The 23,973-nt window shown below is 45.0% G+C and overlaps 1 protein-coding gene across 1 annotated transcript; it reads left to right on the top strand.

Annotated features, from left to right (window-relative positions):
• Nucleotides 1–251: 251 nt before the first annotated feature.
• slc17a6a (solute carrier family 17 member 6a) lies at nt 252–23,834 on the top strand. The gene is made up of 12 exons (XM_066700800.1): nt 252–540; nt 3,328–3,583; nt 5,570–5,688; nt 10,587–10,701; nt 14,404–14,491; nt 15,280–15,366; nt 15,753–15,895; nt 16,838–16,987; nt 18,527–18,659; nt 18,876–18,986; nt 20,734–20,861; nt 21,595–23,834. Exons 1-12 carry the CDS (start codon nt 455–457, stop codon nt 21,928–21,930), a joined length of 1,752 nt encoding a protein of 583 aa, XP_066556897.1. The 5' UTR covers nt 252–454; the 3' UTR covers nt 21,931–23,834.
• Nucleotides 23,835–23,973: the final 139 nt, after the last annotated feature.

Raw genomic sequence — 23,973 nt, 5'->3', positions numbered from 1 at the left:
TAAAACGGTTTTTTAATTGATTTCTGCTGCATTGGACATTGTTTCGCTTTGGGTTTTTAAATCTATTTAAATATCCAGGAGCCTCTGGACGTGATGGCAGCACCTGCGCTTGATTCGAGCGATGCATTCAAGACTTTATCTTCCTGAGCCAATGTCGCTCCAGACGGGCGCTGTTTTCTTGCTTGTGTAGGCGTTTTACACCTCTCTCTCTCTCTCTCTCTCTCTCTCTCTCTCTCTCTCTCTCTCTCTCTCTCTCTCTCTCTCTCTCTCTCTCTCTCTCTCTCTCTCTCTGCTCGTGTGGGGGGTAACTTTCATAACCTCATCGTTCTCTTGTTCTTTTTATGTAAAGAATAAAATCTACAAGCACAATCCCCATCAGTATGAGCGATCATATTTCACCGTAATATGATACTTTAACAATTCTTCTCATCGACGGGAGCACCATCTTCGGGCAATGGATACGGTCAAGGAGAGAGTGTTTGCCCCCAGCAAGCAGGGGCTGAAGAACCTGGCTGGGAAGTCACTGGGGCAGCTATACAGGTAGGGGGGTTTGTATGGGCAGGGTTACCATCCATCCATCTATCTCTCTATGTATCTCTCCATCTCTCTGTAAAAAGTATTCACGCTAAGTGTGCTTTTGCAATATTCATGTGAACGCCTTACGGGTTGATCGGCGGATCTTATGATGTAAAATCTATTTGGCATCATTTTACAGGGAAGCACACGGGAGTAACCGGAGCCCTTGGCTGTTTTCAGGCTTTGACACTGTCAGTGTGTTGGCTTTGACTCTGGACAGTGTTACTCGGGCTTCTCACGGGTCCGCACGACAAACCCAACCGCCATACAAATACCACAAATTAACTCCCCCAGAAAGATGCACCTTATTTTTTTGTTAAGGGCGTGTAAATGTAATACAAGCGTTTGGATTACATCAGGATTCACACGCACACATCTATCTCTCTATCTCTACCTATCTATCCTTCTATCTCTATTCTATCCATCTTTCTCTCCATCTCTATCTATCTATCTATCTATCTATCTATCTATCTATCTATATATATATATAATAGCAAGAAAGAACAACGTGATATAAAATGCACAGGAATGCTTTTTTTATTATTATTTCGATCCTGAAATTCCCAGGCGCATTCTTTCATTTTGGAAAACAGTCGTCTACGGCTTAAATTATTAATGCAAATAAGTGATTCCACCCTAGGAATCTCTCTTACATTATTTATGGGTCAATCTGAAAACAGATCGATGTATTTTTATATAAAATGTCACTTGGTATTATTTTTGTACTCCCCAGTAATGAAGGCTCAATTCAGACGTTTTTTGTACATTTGAAAGAGAAGGATTTTTATTATTATTATTTGTTTCTTCTTCCGGCACATGGACTGTTATTTTGTTAATTATTAACGTGTGTATTTTAATTAAACAAATGCTTGGAATATGCTTAGAATAATTAATACCTCCGACATATTGGGCTGACATTCCAATACACTATAGCGCTGGGAAATTAATAATTGAGTATTAGATTATTGTTTCTTAAGTAAAAACAAAACAAAACAAAATCAGAAACATATTTTCCTTTAAAGCAGCGATTTTATACAACGAAATTGTTTCCTCTCTTGGGGTTCTGGTTGTATGTATATGTGTGTTCTTATGCACAGATAATGCATGTGTTACATGTGTTACAAATACAATACAAAAAATAGACGTCCTATACATTTAAATGTTCATTCGCATTTTCAGTTTGTACAAATTACGGATTATTTTGTCATCCATCCGCCTTTAATCTTTTTTTAAAACATGGTAGACGAAACTGGCAAACTAGTATTTTACAACTGCTATTTTATTTTCGTATATATCTTTATTGATAAGAAAATAAATGTATATACATCTAATCGTTTTTTACAATTGATATTTCCAAACGAATTATATAATAATATTTTAAATTGAAAAGGATTTCGTTGTTTAATTGAATTTACAGGTAACCTTGTGTAACATCGTGTGTTCATTCGTTTTGCATGAGACAAAACTCGATGCCTTTGACAAGGGTATCTTCCAAAAATTGTATTATACTGAGGAGGAAAGAAATAAAGCAGTGAGATCTATTTATATTTTTCCTGCCGTGTTATATATTTCGTTGGTCTGTATGAAATATTAATAATCGATCATAAAACTTGGGTAGATCAAAGAGAGCAGACCTGCAATGCGGAGGATTTACAGAGCCAGCATTGGTGCAGCTGCTCCGTATTGCGCTTTTTACGTTCAGTTACCTTTTCAAAATGCATGAGCAACACCAAGCAAATCCTCCATATGATGTACTACGACACCTATTTAATATACCGAGATTATGTCAATTGAGAGAAGAGTGGCTTTAAAGGAGTGTTTGGATATGTAGGCCTGTGTATGAGGGGCCTGTGGTAAGATCGTAAGAGCCAGAACTAATTCTGAATAACTCGGCGCCCCCTTCTGGCGGGGCTGATATAACCGCCCTGACACCCTGCAAATGCGTCTGATCAACAGGCTGAAGCCCACACTGCCTGCGACGCCGTGATGCGTGTAATGGCGTTTGGGGGCCATGTGGGATATTAAACGGATGATCTGAAAGGTGTAACAAATAATGAGCGACAAAGAAGAACAAACGTTTCTTCTTTGTCGCACATTATTTGATACACCTTTCAGATCACGACTCGGTGCATTTAAAATAGTTCTGTTGCAAAATGATCATTTTAGCAACGAAATACTGTACATACATCGAATAGGCGTCGATGGACATTAGTCATGCCCCATCTATTGTGTCTGTCGGTATGAAGGCGTTGCGACAAAACGGACTACAGCCTTCCCTTCAAACTGTATAGCAGGAGAGCGAACAATACCGCTAACCGCAATATTGAAACCGTTTTTACCTGTAACAAATGTAATTGCCAATCGGTGGTTTGTGCGGGTTGCACCTGTGCTGCAAAACATATACAACCAAGTTAAAATAATAAAATAAACAGAACCAATAAAACAAAGAGTCGCGTGTGTGGGGGTGCGGGGTAACTACAGTGTGTGTGTGGGGGGGTGCGGGGTAACTACAGTGTGTGTGTGGGGGGGTGCGGGGTAACTACAGTGTGTGTGTGGGGGGGTGCGGGGTAACTACAGTGTGTGTGTGGGGGGGTGCGGGGTAACTACAGTGTGTGTGTGGGGGGGTGCGGGGTAACTACAGTGTGTGTGTGTGGGGGTGCGGGGTAACTACAGTGTGTGTGTGGGGGGGGTGCGGGGTAACTACAGTGTGTGTCGCTGCAGTGTAACTACAGTGTGTGTGGGGGGGTGCAGGGTCCTGGAGAAGAAGCAGCAGACGGGCGAGGTGATCGAGCTGACGGAGGATGGGCGCCCCCTGCAGAGCGCGGAGCGGAAGGCGCCCCTGTGTGACTGTACGTGCTTCGGGCTGCCCCGGCGCTACATCATCGCCATCATGAGCGGCCTGGGCTTCTGCATCTCCTTCGGCATCCGCTGCAACCTGGGCGTGGCCATCGTGGGCATGGTCAACAACAGCACCGTGCACCAGGGCGGCAAGATCATCATCACCGAGGTGCGTGTTGCTGCCCCCACTCAGGAGGCATCCAGCCCGGGTCCCAGCCCCCAGCCCCCAGCCTGACCCCGTTCACACAGAGTCAAAGATTCAAAAAGAGCTTCATTGGCAGGACAAGGTGACACCTGCTTTGCCAAAGCGTTTACAATTGGTTCCAGTGCAGTGCAGTGGGCAATATTAATGACACGATTTGCACAAGTTTACAGACATAATGTACATTAATTTACAGCAAACACAGCATTTATAAAACAAGCCGAGTGCAGGAGGTCTCCACAAAGCCTGTCTAGCAGCACCCGAGTCGGACAGGCCAGGTCTGGCGGTTCTGCTGAGTTAGGAGACGGTGAAGGTGACGGGGTGGAGAGGAGGACACAAAAGACAGTCATGCACACTTTTCTTATTTCCTTCTTTCAGCAATGCGGAAATTCAAACAGTTTCACTGCTGAACCTGTCCGCGGTGTGTTTATAGCAGGTGTCAGTCGTGTGCAGTGAGTGCTGCTGAAGCGATTGCAATGCTTTAACACGGCGCTGCGGCTCTAACGCGTCACCCCTAACCTGACCTGCAATGACCTCGCCAGGTGACTGATGTAGGTCTATAGGATTTAACACTATTATATCTATTATCTATCTGTATATTACTAAAATGATACAATTACATTTTAAAAAATTATACAAAATACAGGTACAATTTTAAATTACTGAAGTACTACTGTATTAACCTTGAATAATAATAATAATAATAATAATAATAATAATAATAATAATAATACCAATAATGATTATGCTTATATTATTATTATTATTATTATTATTATTATTATTATTATTATTATTATTATTATCAAATTAAACTAAATGTTGGGTCTGAAGGCAGCAGTATTTTGGAAGCGCAGTATTGCCCCTCTGCTGTCGGAGGGACCTGTGGAAGCCGTTTACAGCAGCGGCGTTTGACACAGACACGTCGCTCGTAAAGGCAATTGATTCCGCCCAATCATAAATAATATAACAATTACCCTGCCTACCCAATCCTCGGGCCGGCATTTAAGCGCCTCTCTCTCCGTGGGGTAATTGTTCCGTGTTCTTGCCAAGGAAACGGTTTCTCCCCGGTCCTGGCGCCTCTGCTTTAAACAGATCTGCCTCTCTGTACTGGAGGCCGCAGCGCTGCATCTGAGGAGTAACTCACAGTGCCGCCTTCATCCAGAGCGCCAACGTCACAATGCATCATTCAATATAATAATAATAATAATAATAATAATAATAATAATAATAATAATAATAATAACAATATTATTATTAATAATAATAATAATAATAATAACACAATAACAATAATGATAATAATAATAATATAACAATCATAATAATACAATAACATAATAATAATAACAATCATGAGAATAATAACAATCATGATACATTTAGCCCACATATTTTGATCAAAGATTAATTACTTGTTTTTTACGAATTCTTACACACAATATACACAACCTTCCAAGGGTAACATCTATAGAAATAATCTACAGAGGAAATAAAATAATAATAATAATAATAATAATAATAATAATAATAATAATAATAATAATAATAATTTGCAGTCATTATCGATTGTTCTATAAATAAATTACAAACCAACGCTATATATATATACATATATATATATATATATATATATATATATATATATATATATATACGATACAAAGAAAAAGAAAATATTACCACACTTTTAGGAAGATTATGATGATGATGATTATTATTATTATTATTATTATTATTATTATTATTATTATTATTATTATTATTATTATTATTATTATTATTATTAAATATTGTATTGCAATAATGTATGCTGTGAAGCCTATATTTGCTCTTTACTTCGGACGAAGATTGCAAACGAAATTAAGAAAAATCGCATGCATGCAAATACACACACACACATATTTAAACTATATCAAATATTCTGATTCCCCTTTTTATATTTGTCCACAGAAAGCCAAGTTTAACTGGGACCCGGAGACGGTCGGGATGATCCACGGCTCGTTTTTCTGGGGCTACATTGTCACTCAGATCCCCGGCGGGTACATCTCGTCCCGACTGGCAGCTAACAGGTAAATACACACTTCGGATCTGTAACAGGTGAATAAATAAGTATCTATGGCATCGGTGCGGGGCTGTGAAGTGACGCAACCTGAGCGCAACGGAATCGATACACACAGCGAGTGGAGGGTTTACTTAACTGTGTCCCTTAACTCAAATACACCCGAGATTGATCTGCGGGCCACGGACTCGGAGGATTTATTCTTGACGATTTCTTTGTTCGTTGGAGCAGAGAGTCACAATAGCAGAGCACGTTAATGAATAAAACACAGAAGCCACGCTTTTATTTCCCTCTTTCCATTTCCAAGGCTTTCCCCACGGGGGGGATTTCCGATGACTTTGAACACGTGATTATTCATTAAACTCGCAGGGAGGGAGCGGGGCCAGCAATGGCAGACAGGGAGGGAAGCAGCCGCGCTGTGTGCTGCGTGACTCCGGCCTCGTCTCATCCAGCCCCGGCCTAATGAGCGAGAGGGGGCGGCGATCAGCGGCGATCAGATCGGCTCCAGCTCCCGGGGGCCCCGTCCACCTGTTAATGAGGCCCCGGGAGAGGCGCAGAGGGGCGCCGGGACAGCTGGGTCCTAGAGGCAGCAGCAGTTAACAAACACACCTCTCTCTCTCTCTCTCTCTCTCTCTCTCTCTCTCTCTCTCTCTCTCTCTCTCTCTCTCTCTCTCTCTCTCTCTCTCACACACACACACACACAATGTATCTCAATCTCACTTACGAAAAAGGTCAGAAAATGCAAAACCGTTGTGCTGTGCGATTTTACAATAGTTTGGTTACCTTTTGCTTGAACTGCAGACGCCCCTCGGTCATTTTACATTGTTCTTGTTGGTAACATTACATTATTCATAATAATAATAATAATAATAATAATAATAATAATAATAATAATAATAATAATAGTGACGATGATGAAGAAGATCATAGCTCAGTGTTTCTCATAAACTCAGCTCTAAATAGATCCGCTCCTTTACCCCCGAGCAACGCTGTCTTTCTTTCTTTTTCTTTTTGTTGTAATTATAGTAAGAGGGCGTGAATTCCGGGAAGCAAAACATGTTCCAAAATGTATTATTATTATGGGTGTGAGGGGGTGTGTGTGAGGGGGTGTGTGTTTGAGGGTGTGAGGGTGTGTGTGTGTGAGGGTGTGTGTGAGGGGGTGTGTGTGTGAGGGTGTGAGGGGGTGTGTGTGGGGGTGTGTGTGTGAGGGTGTGAGGGTGTGTGTGTGTGAGGGTGTGTGTGTGTGAGGGGGTGTGTGTAGGTGTGTGTGTGGGGGTGTGTGTGTGAGGGTGTGAGGGTGTGTGTGTGTGAGGGTGTGTGTGAGGGTGTGTGTGTGTGAGGGTGTGAGGGGGTGTGTGTGGGGGTGTGTGTGTGAGGGTGTGAGGGTGTGTGTGTGTGAGGGTGTGTGTGTGTGAGGGGGTGTGTGTAGGTGTGTGTGTGGGGGTGTGTGTGTGAGGGTGTGTGTGTGGGGGTGTGTGTGAGGGGGTGTGTGTGTGGGGGTGTGTGTGGGGGTGTGTGTGAGGGTGTGTGTGAGGGGGTGTGTGTGTGGGGGTGTGTGTGTGAGGGTGTGTGTGAGGGGGTGTGTGTGTGAGGGGGTGTGTGTGTGGGTGTGTGTGTGAGGGTGTGTGTGTGAGGGTGTGAGGGGGTGTGTGAGGGGGTGTGTGTGTGAGGAGGTGTGTGTGAGGGTGTGTGTGTGTGTGGGGGTGTGTGTGGGGGTGTGTGTGTGAGGGGGTGTGTGTGAGGGTGTGAGGGTGTGTGTGTGTGAGGGGGTGTGTGTGTGAGGGTGTGTGTGTGAGGGTGTGTGTGTGTGTGTGAGGGTGTGTGTGTGTGAGGGTGTGTGTGTGAGGGTGTGAGGGGGTGTGTGTGTGAGGGTGTGTGTGTGTGTGTGAGGGTGTGTGTGTGAGGGTGTGAGGGGGGGTGTGTGTGAGGGGGTGTGTGTGAGGGTGTGTGTGTGAGGGTGTGTGTGTGAGGGTGTGAGGGGGTGTGTGTGTGAGGGTGTGTGTGTGTGTGTGAGGGTGTGTGTGTGAGGGTGTGTGTGTGAGGGTGTGAGGGGGTGTGTGTGTGAGGGTGTGTGTGTGTGTGTGAGGGTGTGTGTGTGAGGGTGTGTGTGTGAGGGTGTGAGGGGGTGTGTGTGTGTGTGTGAGGGGGGGGGGGGGCAGGACGTGCGGACGGCGGCACGAGATTGATGGGAAATAAAGAGCCGCCGCGTGCACTAGGGACTCACCCCCCCGCACACAGCGCTGACAGCATGACATGCACAACACTACACTACAGGACACACATTAACACACATGCATTTGTAATGTTTTATAGTTGGTAACAAGACGATTTCAGATAATGCGCCTCACTGTTGTTTTTATGATTTATTGAACCGAGTTTTAAAATATATTGTATAATATGAATCACTGAACCACATGTCACCCAACAGCTGAATGCGGTTTCAATTCAAAGCTTTTTCAGAATACATTTTATTTTAAATACATTTTTTACTTTTCAGTTATAAATAATATATAAATAGAATAATTATTAATGTTAGTGGGAACAGTATTTTCTATTTTCAGTATTTTATATATATATATATATATATATATATATATATATATAAACGTTGCACATGTAGTACATTAAAACAAAGGCAAGAGACACCGCCCGGATCGGTCCGCGTTTCCACGCCTCGACAGTATCTGAGGAATGAATATTTAATGGAATTTGACATCGGATTTATGGAAGTGTTTTTGCCGTCAGATTATTTAATTTCGCTTTAACATTTATGAACAAATGTGACATTTCTTCCTTATTTTTTCGTTAATATAATGGTCTCATTTATTTATTTACTTACACACATTTTACTTATTTTATATTTTACTTCCACATTTTCTGTATTTTAAAACTGATTAATAAATAAATACACACATACATACATAAATAATAGGATTCTTCTTTCTTTTTTTTCAAAGGTAGCTCAAAGCTGTTGATTCATGACGGGGACACAGCTGGGCCGGTCGGGCACTTCTTTAATATTGAAGACACAATAACCAAGTGATTGCGGAAAAGCAGAATATATTAATATCCCCGGAAGAAAATTAAACACAAAACACGAAATTGCACCGAATCGCCGAAATTACACTTTTTTTTTTTTGCATGATTTTATCATGTCAGTTTTCACTAGTTATAAAATACTGTGCACAATATCGTGTACAATTGGTCTGTTTCTCCCGAGCAAGTGTCGAATCGCATGGCTGTGCGATTAATAGCGCACTCATCTGATGCTAATATTACATCGAAATCGTACTCTGCCCAGGTTATAGACACCTCACGTTTTGCCGTTTTAATAAATCAGTTGTGTGTAATAAATCAAGACGTCGTGAGACTGGTTACTAATTTGGCAAGGCAATATATTCTCCTGTCCATTAGTGGGATTTATTCGACTGTGTGCCCCAGCCTGGCTATTAGAGTGGAGTTAATTAAATTATTTTATAACAATCTTCTGCAGGAGGTTTATAATTCAGTGGCGTTTGTACACCTGTTAAAGCAAGCAAGAGTCAGAGCAAACGACATGTGTGCGTGTAGGTCTAGACCAGCGCCTGCGATGGTGTGTGATTTCTCCCGGGTATCAGACACCGCTGGGAATCGACGCGAGAATAATATAATATAATATATATATATATATATATATATATATATATCAAAACGTGAAATCTTTACTTCAAACATTCTGAAGGGTATTATAAATTACTACCGAACGAAATGTTTTGATTTGCCACCGCTAAAGCTAATATTGATCAATTAAGCATTGTATTAACATTACATTATTATTATTATTATTATTATTATTATTATTATTATTATTATTATTATTATTATTGATAGTAGTATTGCCGATGCCTTTATGGTTTTTATTTGGTCCGGAGTTTGCTGCTTTAACCCTGTCGCGGTCTACACTGCCGATCAAAAGTTTTAGAACACATCTTTCCAATTTTTATTGAAATTTACACATTTTAATGTCTCAGTGTACTCTGAAATTAAAGCATAAAACAAATAAACAGTTGGAAATAAAAGATAAAAGATGGAATCGTTTTGTTGAACAATATTTAACCCCTTAACCTGACATACCTCTCTGGTACCCTTAAAAAGGCACCAAATCCGTGTGCTTCTCTGTAATCCCATGTGCACTCTTCACTGTTGTGTTGTTTGCCAAGTGTCCCATGAGAGCTGAGACTCTCAGCTTTCTAACGATGTGAAGCATTCTCTGTGAAAAAAATGTTTTTTATAACCCCCCTCTGCCTTCTGAAGTGGGGGGGTGGGGGATACTTGGTCTGAGCAGGAATACAAAATATCAGAAAATATTGACAATTATGACATATTCTGGAACCAGAAAGTCTACTGATCAAAACAAGACCATCCATGTTTTGGTAGAAGCAACACACACACATAGAGAGCTCAACATGTCAAGATGGACAACTCTGTTTACAGTGTACTAATACACAACGATTTTACATCATTGGATCTGAACTTCTCTATGTTTGATAGAACATCAGATAATATATACTGGATTAATCGTTAGGTTGTTCTGAACAAAACAAGCCTATTTGCACAGAAATCGGAGTGATCTGTGATCTTCTGAATTAGATCACCCCCGAGCAGACTGCGTTTACCCCCCGGGCTCTGAATGGCGGCGGGCGACACTGAAACTGTAAATTGGATGTGTTTGAAAATGAAACGCGCTGGTAGCCAAGAGAATAAGCTTTCAAACGATGTGCGCATTGTAGGAATACAGTGTAACTTCTATGCACAGGAGCTGCGTAACACTGACAAATAATGCTTAAGAGGGTGTAGTAACACAGTATATTATGTATGTGTGTGTGTGTGTGTGTGGTTAATAATGATGGTGAATCTTGTTTCTTTCAGGGTTTTCGGGGCAGCTATCCTCTTCACCTCCACCCTCAACATGTTCATCCCATCTGCGGCACGGGTGCACTACGGGTGCGTCATCTTCGTCAGGATACTGCAGGGGCTGGTGGAGGTAGGGAGGCTGGGGCTGGTGGTTGTGGGGAGGCTGGGGGCTGGTGGTTGTGGGGAGGCTTGTCAAGTAGAGGCAGCCGTTCAGACATCTCAGCTGTATCTTCTGATTAAAGGCCGATACGGGGTAGGAAAAAAATAAATTGTACATGTATGTTAAAACCCAAAGACGGGGCTGGTATTGCCCCCTTAGTGCTGAAGCGTGTAAATGGTTGATCAGAGGAAAAGGCATGGCTTTCACAATTCTGTGGAGTCTCGAGCGTTAGATGCTCTATCTATCTTACAGGATGGCCTCAGTGCCTGTGGTCATCAGTGCTGAATTGTCTCTGTAGTTTAAGCGCAGGGCAGGCTGGCATAGGCGCAGAAGGAGGCAGGGCAATGATACGTCTGCAGCAACGCTGTCCAGCTTTCTGGGATATTTACAGCCACCGTATAATGTGGCCCCCGATGGGTCCATCAAACAACCTGCTTGTCAAACTGAGGAAACTGGTTGTGCTTTCCCTCGACACTTGAGTGTTTGTTGTGAAATTGAAACTGTGTTTTTTCTGCGTTATTCAATTCAGTTTGTGAAACTTCAACCTAATGGACACTTGAGCTCCACTCGAGCCCCCCGGTCCAGACTCACTGTCAGACCCCCCACAGCCTCACAGCCTCCATCACAGCGCTCCCGCCTCTCAGGGGCCTGGCTGGATTGTGGCCCTGGGATCAGAGAATACTGCCCAGCTGCAGTCCAGAGACTAGCACAGCCACGGCGGGGGGTGCATCCTGTCTCTCCCTTCGTCTCTCTCTCCATCTCCCTCTCTCTCCCCCTCTATCTCTATCTCTTCCTCTCTTCCTCTCTCTATGCTTCCCTGTCCCTGCTTTCTGCTGTGCTGAGTCAGAGTCAGTGAGTCACTGCTGACGATGGTGGGCCATGGTTGACGCACAGTGCTCTACCTGTTTGCGCACCCTCTGCTGCGCTCGTGTGATTATTGTGGAATTGATCCGTCTTGTCTCACCTGAGACGCCCCTTTGGGGATCTCTATGATCAGGGCTCGGTGTTATAGCTGGTACTATGTTTCAGGGAGGAGGAAGACAGTGCCTTGAATGTTTAGATTTGATTGTGAATTTTGATGGCCTGATAAAGGTTGATCTATCTCTCTATTTCTATCTATCTATAATCTATCTATCATTAAATAATGAAATAAATATAATCTGAAAAGGAAATATAGATTCTAGCTAGTTGCCATTGTCATTTCCATCTCTGCCCATCCATGGTGCCCTGTCAGAACTTGAAACATATTACTACATCATCAGAGGGAAAGGGGAGATCTGTCTTCTCCTTCACAGAGACCCCTCGGGGCCCGGGTCAGCGAGGTCCTCTTCTGCCCTCCTCACTGTGGATCGTTCACTAAATTAGATTCCAGGAGTCAACAGCTCCACACCCCCTTCTCTGTGCCCTGCCAGCGCCGTCCCCTCCCTCCCTTGGGGTTCGCCTCAGGGCCCCCCCCAGCTCACGGATATGAAGGATGCCCTCTGCTCGGCTTCTGCAATCTGCAGGGGAACTGCGGTGTGTGTTCATTTATATATAGACTTTAATGTGGACATGCAAATGTGTATTAAATTGGGGGCAACGGTGGCAGTAATCATGTGACCAAATTGCCATCTTCAGAGGGGAAATACTTGCCGCGTGTTTAAAGGTCTTGAAGCGAGAATGCCGACCTTCTCTCGACACCCACTCTCAGGGAGCAAGCTCTGCATACCATCGATCTTCAGATGCTGATCACCTCCCCAACAGACCGGGCAGCAGCCGGGCATTTTCACCAGAGAAACCTGTGTGCCTTGGATTTTGATTTGGTCCTCTGAGCCTGAAATTGAAATGTGCTTCTCTACCCTGATGGCTACAGAGAGCGCAGAGACGCAGCCCAGATCTCCACTGTCTGGGTATTCGCCACGTCTTTGTAGCAGCAGAATGAGCTGCCCCTTTACCCACATACCCCCCCCATGTCAGATATTAATCAAGGCCCTTGGAGCTGCTGTCTGCAGGGCAATCAATCTCCGTTAGCAGGTTATAACAGAGATTCATTCTGTGAGGGAATGGCTGCTGTCGCTGCTGACACTCGCTAAATCTTTAATGTGATAAAGCTGGCGCTGGTACTAATTAACACATGCGCTGTGTGTGTATATATATATATAGAGTTCAGTTTCTGTGGGAATTCAAATGACTTTGGGGGGAAAAACCCAATTGTTCTCTTTCAAATCTAGTCAAGCCAAATTAACACACCAAATATGATTCCGTCCCATCTCTCTCTCTCTCTCTCTCTCTCTCTCTCTCTCTCTCTCTCTCTCTCTCTCTCTCTCTCTCTCTTTTGAGCACCACCAAGCATTTCCCAAAACAATACAAAGCAATTTAGGAAATATTCCTGTGTATGTGTGTTGATCCATTAGTGTTGTGATGGTACACAAACCGCACAGTAAGTAGTTTAAAAACCTCTCCTAGCGATGTCTGTCAGGAGCTTGTCCTTCTGAACGCACACAATAACCCTGAGAGGGACCAGCTTTTCTGAAAACAGCAGCAACAACCAAACCACCAAGCAATGACTTTTTAAGTTTTAAATTTGGAACTGGAAAGAAATGCTGAAAAACAGCCAGCCCAGGCAGAAAGATGCTGAATGTCTTTGTTGTGTTTTAAAGCTGGACTCCATGTTGTACAAAAATATATTATACCTGACATGTGACTCAGTGTGATTAAGCTGCATTTGTTCCTTGTATTTGAGATAATTACAGTAAATTAAACAATAGATTTAAGGCCTCTCGCCTAGCAAGCCCTGGCAATTTGTACCTAGCATTAGTTGATGGTGTGCCAATTAGTGGCTAATGAAGATATAATAGAATTTTTCTTCAAGCTTAATAGGACTCTTCCGTGTTTGGATGTGTGTCGTTGGGCAGAACTCGCTCCTCTTCTTTCACCTCAGTTTTGTTATTTACTGCATTTGTTCATGTGCAGAAATACATATGATCATCGGCACGGGTTGGACATTCACGTTTTTTGCGAATTCATACAACACTATCAGTGCATAATCTGCGTTGTTAGTTCCTCACTTCTATGAGCTGATTTCCAACCATTCGAATTAAATCCTCTTTTTAACGGTTGATGAACACCAGCTCACCTGTCAATCACATGATCCTGCAACTCTGAGGGTTATTGTTACTGCAGCAGAAGCTGTTATAACTGGCTTCACAGAACTGGATGGCGTTCATTAAATACACCAGCGTCCCAACATACACCTACTCGGCCCTGTAATGATATACATGCTGGCCCACTCGCCTCTCCGGGCTCGGTCAGTCCACGGCACCGTGGAGCCTCTCTCTGGAGAACAGCTCTCAACTGCAGAGAAGAGCTTTCGCTTTAGCCGTTATGAAAATAACCACAAACAACATCTCCTGGTGTTCCTGCCTAAAGCAAGACACCCAGTTGTGATGGTCCTGTCCAGAACCATGGGCTACACCGTGTCCGGGTCGGTGTGCTGCTCTGTTTAGACGTGTCCTGTTTGGTTCCAAACAGCAGTTCTGCTGGGAACAGAGTTTGACACAAGCGCCCAGGTGTGGTATTGAAACCCACGATTAGGCTGCTGAGCTGTATTGTCTGGGAGTGGATGTTACTGGGGACGGTATGCGTTGATAATGCCCCGAGTGTGTGAGTGCTAATGGTTGACTCTGTGTCTAGGGTGTGACCTACCCTGCCTGCCATGGGATCTGGAGCAAGTGGGCGCCACCACTGGAAAGAAGTAGACTGGCGACCACCTCCTTCTGCGGTAAAAATAATAATAGTATTATTATCTTTATTATTTAGAAATGGTAACACTTTACATTGTGTCCCTAATTACTGTGTATTTACAGTTACAGTGTAAATACAGTGTAAATAGGCATAATTACAATGGTAGTTACCAAATAATTACAGTGTAAATACACTTAATGTTAAGTGTTACCTAGAAAATAATATGCACAAAATAATGTCATTGATTAAAATATACAAACCGAAGATTTATGTTTTTTGAACTTCTCGGATCTGTTATACTATAAAATATGACTGTATGACACATTATTATTATTATTGTTATTATTATAAAGGTTAATTATTTATTTCTGTAGTCAGCTCAGCCGGGGGGCGAGGGTTATCTGCTGCCCGTGTCGCACTCCTGCGCAGTTCTGATTCCTGTGCGCTTCTCTCTCCTGGTCGAATCAGTCCGTTCCCACGTTCCCCAGCAATCAGCGCCTCATTATTTCCCTGAGATCAGACTTGCAGTCTGTGCGGTTAGTTTTCTTGGCTGAGGCCTGGATTAAATCAAATCCTCGGGCCCATCTGCCTGCCGCTGTCGCATACCCTCGGCAGCGCTGCCGTGTGTGTTGCGTTTGCCCCGTGGAGTGCAAGTAGCTCTGAAATTTGCATCTGGTCTCAGGTGGATTAAAAAGAGTGAGTGTTGATTTAATCTGGTGCCGACGTCCAAAGATACGTGACAGCGCATACATTAATATAGAAAACAAAGATGAAGGGATGAAGAAAAACATTATTTTGAGCTTTTTCCCCTCTGTTTCTCCGCAGGCTCGTATGCAGGTGCAGTTATAGCCATGCCGTTGGCTGGGATCCTAGTGCAATACTCCGGGTGGTCTTCTGTCTTCTACGTGTACGGTAGGGTCACCAGGTCTTACTGTCCTCCTCACACAGCGACGTGTCATTCTCGCCCTCCAGACTACGTGTATAATCGGTGCCTCAGCAGCTGAGATGACCGGTACTGGAGAAAATAAAAGAACAGTTACAAAGAAAATATGTCTGTCAGTATTTGACAGAGAATGGGGGATAATGCCGCCATTTTATCCCTGTTGAATGACTTGAATAACATCTCTCTGCAGGTCTGTTTCTCTCTGTGTGTCTCATTTTTGTGTCCATCTCAGTGTCAAAATTGACTATAGATCTCTCTCTCTCTCTCTCTCTCTCTCTCTCTCCATGTGTCTCCTTTCTTGGTGCCCATTGTTTCCATGCCTGGATGAAAACGCTCTGCATGTGTGTCACGGCAGGGTGCTTCGGGATCTTCTGGTACATGTTCTGGATTCTGGTGTCCTATGAGAGTCCGGCAGTGCACCCCACCATCACCGAGGAGGAGCGTAACTACATCGAGGAGAGCATCGGCGAGAGCGCCAAGCTGCTGGGGCCTGCCGATGTGAGTGCACACTGCCCCACAATGCACTGCACCGAGCTACGCTGCTCCACACTGCTCCATAATGCACTACACTGCCCCACAATGCACTACATCAAACCACACTGCCCCACAATGCACTGCACCGAACTACGCTACAACACACTGGTCCATAATGCCTCCATACTTCCCAACACTGCCAGCACATTGAGCTACACTACAGAACAACACTAAACTACACGGAAGGAGCTATACTGGACTACAGGGCTCCATACTGGTCCATACTGAGCTACATAACTCCACACTTGTCCATGCTGTCCTATATTGCGCTGCACACTTGTGTTGCTCTGCCCTGCACTCTTAGTCTTTTTTTTATTCCCATACATAATACATACATACATACTCTTGATAGTTTATTATCTTAACTGAGCGCCGTCGTCCTAAGCCCGTGTCTCGAGAGATATGGCAGCAGGAGGTTGGTGAGGTCGAGCACCCGGCCTGGTGCCCGTGACAGGGCAGGAAAGAAGGGGAAGATCGGTCAGATATGGCGGAGTGGGAAGAGAAACAGCCCATTGGGAGAGAGCTCTGCTGGGTCAAGTGTGAAGCGGCTGATTGATGGCGTTTTAGGTGCTGGATCTGATACAGAGACAAGCGTAATGGGGGACTGTGCTAACAGTGACCTGACCCCTATCGCAATGCAAATGTAATGGTGAAGGTCTCCGTAAGAAAATACAGCAGAGCAGTAATTAAGGGTGCGTTATCTCTAGCTGTTTTGCCACAATACCTGCTGTCTTGGCACCCAGGCCAATGAGTCCTGATAGCCCCCCCCCACACAAAGGGCTGGGATATTACGTTCTGATGTAAACTGTTTCCGATGTAAGTCACCGTTCTTCTCCTGCTCCCTGGTGGAGATCCTGGCCAGCAGCACCCCGGACTCACGAGCCACTGTCTCTGGACTCGTTTCAGAAATACAAGACCCCGTGGAAGAAGTTCTTCACCTCCATGCCTGTCTATGCAATCATCGTCGCGAACTTCTGTAGGAGCTGGACTTTCTACCTGCTGCTCATCAGCCAGCCGGCCTACTTTGAGGAGGTGTTTGGCTTTGAAATCAGCAAGGTGAGTGGCGCCGCTGCTGGGTGGGGGGAGACAGGAGGCTCACTTGGTGGGAATCCATTGTTTGGGGCAGCTCTCCCCAGCGACCCTCGGGGCCGTTAGCGTGTTATTGACTCCATCTATTGATCGAGGGCTGGGGGTGGGGGGTTGCAAAATGCCCACGCCCAATCTCATCCAGTCTAGATCCCATCCCATCCAGTCCACATTGAACAGCACAATGGGCCTGGGGCAAAGTGTCTCCGCTATTAATTTATTCTCACAGGCAGCCCATGAATCTCCAGCACTTACAACACACAGCGCATAATTGTGTGCCGCTGTGGCACTGCTCAGACAAAAGCGCCAGATCCCGGGCAATCTTGAAATCTCATTGACCAGTGGGGTCGGTGGACAGTCAGCCCAGCTGGACCTGTAACGCAAGGAGGCCTTCCCAGTGCTGGCGGATAAAGGCTCCAGACCTCTTTTGGTTTCGGCCCGTCCCGTGATCGGCCACATGTTCAGGTATCTGGGGGTTTATCTCGGTGTGTAACTCAGCGGTAGCTATAGAAGCCTGTGAGGGTCATCTACAGGTGACCAATGTACCTGTGTGTCTGTTACCCTTCAGGCGGGTCTCACGTCTCCAAGATTGATGCGCATCCAGCTTCCCTGTAATTAAGCTCTCGTGTCTCCAGCCCCCGACGTCTGCAATATCAGGGTGTGATTAAATAAACAGACAGCAACATCACAACGATGGGTGAAAGTACGGCACATAAATCGCCTACCTGTGACATCGTGTGATGGATATTTCCCTGGTGTCTGCGAGAGGTGATTAGAGTTGAGTTCCTGGCTGGAGGGAATGGGAGGAATACCAATGAATCTTGTCTGAGCAGGACCTTGGTGTCTAATGAGCTCTGAGTGCCAATGGGCTGAATGGTGGAATGGTGTGGAGGTCCTCATGTCGCACTGGACGCACCAGGGCGGAGAGTCTCAGACGTGCTTTTCCGTGAATTGTGGCTGTAGCTTTTTATTTGCCGGCTGTGACCAAACGGCCCACAGCACCGGTGTAACTGCTGTGATTGAGGACGCCTCCCAACTGAGCCTCGCACGGGTGCGTCTGCCCTCTGTGTCACTTGACTTCAGTTTGCTCTTGCACTGTGCGCTGTATTTATTGTTGCACTCTTTGCAGTATGTCATATGTTTCACAATATGTGTATATTTTGTGGCCTCTGTGAAGGACCCTGCCTGAGGTCATATGCTAGTAAGTAAATACATGAATACTAATATAACAACCATGTCATTGATTTTATATTCTTTACTGGAGCTGTTTGTAAAAACCCATCACTGTGTATCCGCCCCCGGTCTCACCTTGTCACGTGACTCTCCACTGCAGCGTGCTCTGGTTCTCTGTCCCTTTGTCTTTGTGTGCGATCATCATTACATGTGACTTCTTACCACCTTCACAGAATTCAATATTGGCTACAGATGAAGACCAACGCCCTCTGTAAGCATTTTTATTTTGTGCTGGTGCTGGCCTGTTCTCACCGCTCTGCCCCTCTACTCCCTCAGGTTGGTATGCTGTCCGCTGTGCCCCACCTGGTCATGACCATCATCGTGCCCATCGGAGGACAGATCGCAGACTACCTCAGGAGCAGGAACATCCTATCCACCACCACCGTGCGCAAGATCATGAACTGTGGAGGTGAGAGCTGGGGAGGGAGAGATGGGACAGAGAGGGAGAGGGAGGAGGAGAGAGAAGAAAATGTGGAAGAGAACTGGGTCCTTCTGTTTTGTCATGAAACACTTCAAGAGGAGAATCCGTCTCGCAGATTTGTTTGAAGGCTGCAGCTGTAGGAAGTGTGTGTAAAATGGCATCCTGCCGTACCGGTGTGTGTGTGTGTGTGTTTGCCTGCTGCAGGTTTCGGCATGGAGGCCACCCTGCTGCTTGTGGTGGGCTACTCTCACAGTAAAGGCGTCGCCATATCGTTCCTGGTCCTGGCAGTGGGCTTCAGCGGATTTGCCATATCAGGTGAGTAAACCTGCACCCTGCCGACCAACCCCATCAATCAATCAATCAACCAATCCCAACAATCAATCAATCAACCAATCTTTTATTTGTTTAAATGGGCCCAACCCCCTGTATTTAGGAAATGTCTCAGCACTTTACAAGAATCATCACAAACCCTGTCCCGCAAGGGGAAAAGAAAGAGAATTGATTTGTTTCTAAACTAAGCCAAGGTTGAAATCTCTATTGACATCTCCGGCGCAGGGCATTGTCCCACAGCTGCGGGGGGGAGTGGGGCACAGAGCAGCTGACACAGCGGCACCGAGTGGCCACAGAAGACAGATGTGCACCTAACTGGGTCACTGTCCGCCTGAGTCTGAAGGGGAGCACGAAGCGCAGCACAAGTCCAGACAGGGAACAAGGTGCAAGGTGCAAGGTCCCTCCGAAATGCTTAGTTTTGCTTTCAAGGGCGGCCAGGGAACAGATACTTTACAATAGATACTGTGCCAGATAAATAAATCAACAAGTAAATTAAATAAATACATGAATTACCTACTTTGTGACGAAATTGAAGCAACCACAATTAATGTGGGCCCCTGTGCTCTGTAACACAATGTTGTGTGTCTTTAAAGTCCTGTACAAACTCTGACATTAGAGATACGATGAGAAGGTCCGTCAGATAACGGACGAGTGGCCCAATAAAGTCACAACAAACAAATGTGCTGCAAAGAGGGGATTTTATTTTCTATGACAAAAATAGAAATAAATAGAAGCAATCGACTGCCCTTCTTCATAGTATAAACTGTTAGAATGAAACACAGTCCAAAAATATGTGTGAAACCCACTCAGAAGATGACGGAGCCACAGCGTCCCACAGGGCAGGAGAAACCCTTCTGATCCGTCTTCAGTGGAGATTAATGGAAGTACTCCGGCACTCGTACAGCCTTGTGGAGCCGCAGCCCCGATCAATAGGGCTGATGGACAAGACGGCGAGTTTCAGAGAGAGCTGCTCCTCAGCCACTGTGTTCTCAATTAGAGCGCAGGCCCAGGGAGGCCCGGGAGAGCGAGGACCTGCGCTGCGCAGAGATGTTCCTCAGCTGGAGCACCTGCTCCGTTTCCCACACCCAGGAGATTAGCGGCTGTTCCGGTCAATGCACAATGCCGGGGGGAGATTTTTTTCTCTTTTCATTTTTCTTCTTCCTTTTCCAGTCTTTAATAATTTAGAAAGCGTCCTCGGGGAGCCAAACACACAGCCAGAGCTGAGGAGAGTCGGTCAGGAGGGGAAGGTCACGGGAGCCCTGCCATGTCGCCTCGCCGTCCAGAAGCTGCAGTGTGTTAAAAACAAAACTAACAAAAAGTATTTCAAAATCAGTGAATAAATAAATACAGAAATAAAATTAACAACAAAAATGAAGACGACTTTTCCATTTTTACACAAGTTACGCATCAAAATGCAGCCGTAAAAATCGAAACTGAAAACAAAGCAACAATGTTTTTTGTCTTCTAGGTCAGATATTCTGAATTTGGTGTGTGATTTGATCTCACGCTGACTGTCGTCCTCTGATTGCATCCTCTATGAAAAAGCGTGTTGTGCCTCTGCTTCCTTGCTCTTACCACTCTGTGCATAACGAAACCGTTTGTAAGAGTGGTGCGAAAAACGTACCTGTGACACAGACACACCTCTGGGAGGGTCTGGGTGCCACATGACCTCTGCGGTCTTTCTTCCCCGCCTCAAGTCGGCACTAACCCCCTCCACATCTGTCTCCCTCAGGGTTCAACGTCAACCACCTGGACATCGCCCCGCGCTACGCCAGCATACTGATGGGCATCTCCAACGGTGTGGGCACCCTGTCAGGGATGGTGTGCCCTCTGATCGTGGGGGCCATGACGAAGCACAAGGTACTCTTCAGGTTTTAAAGGCATGCAGGCCCCTGGGCAGGACCAACAGACACTGCACACGTGTTTAGATTCAGGAAAAATTCATACCAACATTTCGTCCATTTCCTGCAGTCTGTGCTGAACGCTTTGCGCTGGTCTAATAATATAATTATTAGAGAAAGACAGCTGTGTGTGCATGGTGGGGTGTGTGAGGTGTCTGTTTGTGGGGTGTGCTGTGTCTGTGCGCTGTGTTGTGGTGTCTGTATGGTGTGTGGGGTGTCTGTACGGTGTCTGTGTGGTGTGTGCGGTGTCTGTGCAGTGTCTGCGGTGTGTGCAGTGTCTGTGTGGTGTGTGTGGTGTGTGCAGTGTCTGTGCAGTGTCTGCGGTGTGTGCAGTGTCTGTGTGGTGTGTGCGGTGTCTGTGCAGTGTCTGCGGTGTGTGCAGTGTCTGTGTGGTGTGTGTGGTGTCTGTGCGGTGTCTGCGGTGTGTACGGTGTCTGTGTGCTGCGTGTGCTGTGTGCGGTCTCTGTGTGGTGTCTGTATGGTGTATGCAGTCTCTGTGTGGTTTGTGTGGTGTATGTGTGGTGTGTACGGTGTCTGATGTTTCTATTCCCTGCCCTCGATCTTTAAGAGACCAAACCGATGTGAATCAACACGATTAAGTGGATGAATTTTGGCTCCAGGCACCTGAAGATTAAAAAAATAAATAAGAGAAAGTGTTGTTAATCGTGTGCCTGTGTCCCGTGTGTCCGCAGTCCCGCGAGGAGTGGCAGTACGTGTTCCTGATCGCTGCCATGGTGCACTACGGCGGCGTCATCTTCTACGGCCTCTTCGCCTCCGGGGAGAAGCAGCCGTGGGCCGATCCTGAGCAGACGAGCGATGAGAAGTGCGGCTTCATCAACGAGGACGAGCTGGCGGAGGAGACGGGCGACATCACGCAGAGCTACAGCAGCTTCGGCCCCGCCAAGACCTACGGGGCCACGACCCAGGTGAACGGAGGCTGGCCCAACGGCTGGGAGAAGAAGGAGGAGTTTGTGCAGGAGGAGGCGCAGCAGGGCAGCTACAGCTATAAGCAGGAGGACTACTCATAACGCACCGCCGCCGCTGCGAGTGACATCGAGTAGATATATTTTGTAGTGTTCGTGAGTTCCAAAAAACACAAAAAGAAAAAAAAAAAAACCTTGTGGTTCGTTCGCACAAATTAAAAAGGAAAGAAAAAAACTAAGTGGTGTAAAACATATCAACATGGCGGGTTGTAAATGTATAAATTAATATATCAATTTATTTGGAGTGCAATCTGTATAAAATCGTGACACATTTTTCACCTCATTACTGAAGCTCCTTCACTGTAGAAGAATTAGGACAGATTTATAGTCTTTAGACCCCCAAACTGTATTGGGACAAATAAACTTGTGCCAGACATCGTAGAGACACAACCAGAAGGTTCTGCACCGTAGTGTCCATCCGTAGTTCCAGACCTAGACCAACAAGCACCATTTTTAACGTGATTAAGTTTTATTTTTTTATTGCACGTATAGAAAAACTTAGACGGTGTTTTTAATGTTGCAGGCGAGTCGTGTTCGTTTCATTCGTTTTTTATTTATATATCTGTTTCTTTTCGGACTCCATTTTTAAAATTCCGTTCCTGTAAGAAAACTGTGGATTTTTGTCTTCGATCTTCAAGAGCACATGAACTTCGACAAGTACAAATATTATTGTTAATAATGATGATGATGATGATAATAATAATAATATTCAAAGGCCATATTTTTGACGGACAGTAACATTTCAAGGGCTTGTCAGTGAATACAGGTCGTGTACTTTGAATGTTTTGGGTGTGTCTGGAGGACTAGCGCAGGAGGCAAACCCAACAGCAGCCATCTAACCATCGAAGGCACTGGTCGCACTACCGGAAAGCACAGTCTGACACTTTATAGTCACTTCATTACGCGTTGGTTTCGATTTGTTGATGCGTTCGGTAGAAACGCTTAAATACGGAGGCTTTTCGAAGCTGTGCCAAACGCACTTCCACGTCTGATGTCCATCGGTGATATTATGCACGGGTCGGCAGATTAACGACGACAACACAATTACAGAAATAGAATAGACTTACAAAACAATGACAAAGGAAGGACCAAGCAGTTGCTCGCAGCCGTTTTGCACAATTAACCAAAGGTAACATCTAGCGTAGGATCGTAGGAGGACCGTCGGTCATCAGTCACTGCTTCTGCAACTCGCCTCCATTTCGTATCTGATGGATCTGCTGCATTTGGTGTACAAAGCAATAATCCATGGTTTCCACTCGGCACCATCCCAGCCATCGTCAGTGTGTGCGGCACAGGTGTAACTAGCTATCGGTGTTTTCTTTTCTTATAGAGTCGTGTTGATTATACAACTAAAACAAACACAAGAAACGAGTAACAGGTGGAAGCATTGCCAGAATCAGACAGATTAACGAAGCGGATGAGTCCCACACTCTCTCTGAACAAGGCTGTCTTTCCTTTCCTTGATTGTTTCGCTCTGTTTCTTTCTTTTCTTTCTCTGCTCCCTACTGAAATCCAGGCATTCGTTCGTGTGCTGTTTGTTCCCAGTGATCTGTCTTGGAGGGTGTGCTAAAGTTTTTTATTTTTTTATGGTTTTATTTTATTGGATTGAAACGTGTCGTGTTAGTGGTTGGAGTCGTCCCGTTCCCCCCCCCTTCAGTCCAGAGTTGCAATATATAATAACGTAAGGATTGTTTGCAAAGGTGTTTATCATTAAAAAATAAATACATTATTAATAATAATAATAATAATAATAATAATTATAATAATAATAATAATAAAACAGATGTTCTATATGACCTGTAGGTCCCATTCCTGCTTCCTGCCTCACGGTGAAGTAAAAGTGTGGTTTAAATGGCTTATTTTGCTGTGTTCAGTGGAGAGGTTTGTTGCTGTCTAAAGTGTTAATAAAATGCTCTATATATCCTTTTCTAAAAAAAATCTGAAAGCGACATGTGGCTCCTTTTGTTTCTCCTGCTATAAGACAGCTGGGCGGCTCTCGGATTGGACTGGGTTTGAGAAGCAAAGACGCAGGGGACACATAGGACGCTGTTCCTTAAAAAAGACAGAGCACCAGAGGGGAACAGAGGC

The sequence above is a fragment of the Amia ocellicauda genome, chromosome 4 (genome assembly GCF_036373705.1).
Source record: "Amia ocellicauda isolate fAmiCal2 chromosome 4, fAmiCal2.hap1, whole genome shotgun sequence".
In the NCBI taxonomy this organism is placed as follows: Eukaryota; Metazoa; Chordata; class Actinopteri; order Amiiformes; family Amiidae; genus Amia; species Amia ocellicauda.
Note: the sequence above shows the minus strand (reverse complement) of the source record. Positions and strands in the feature narration are given on the sequence as shown.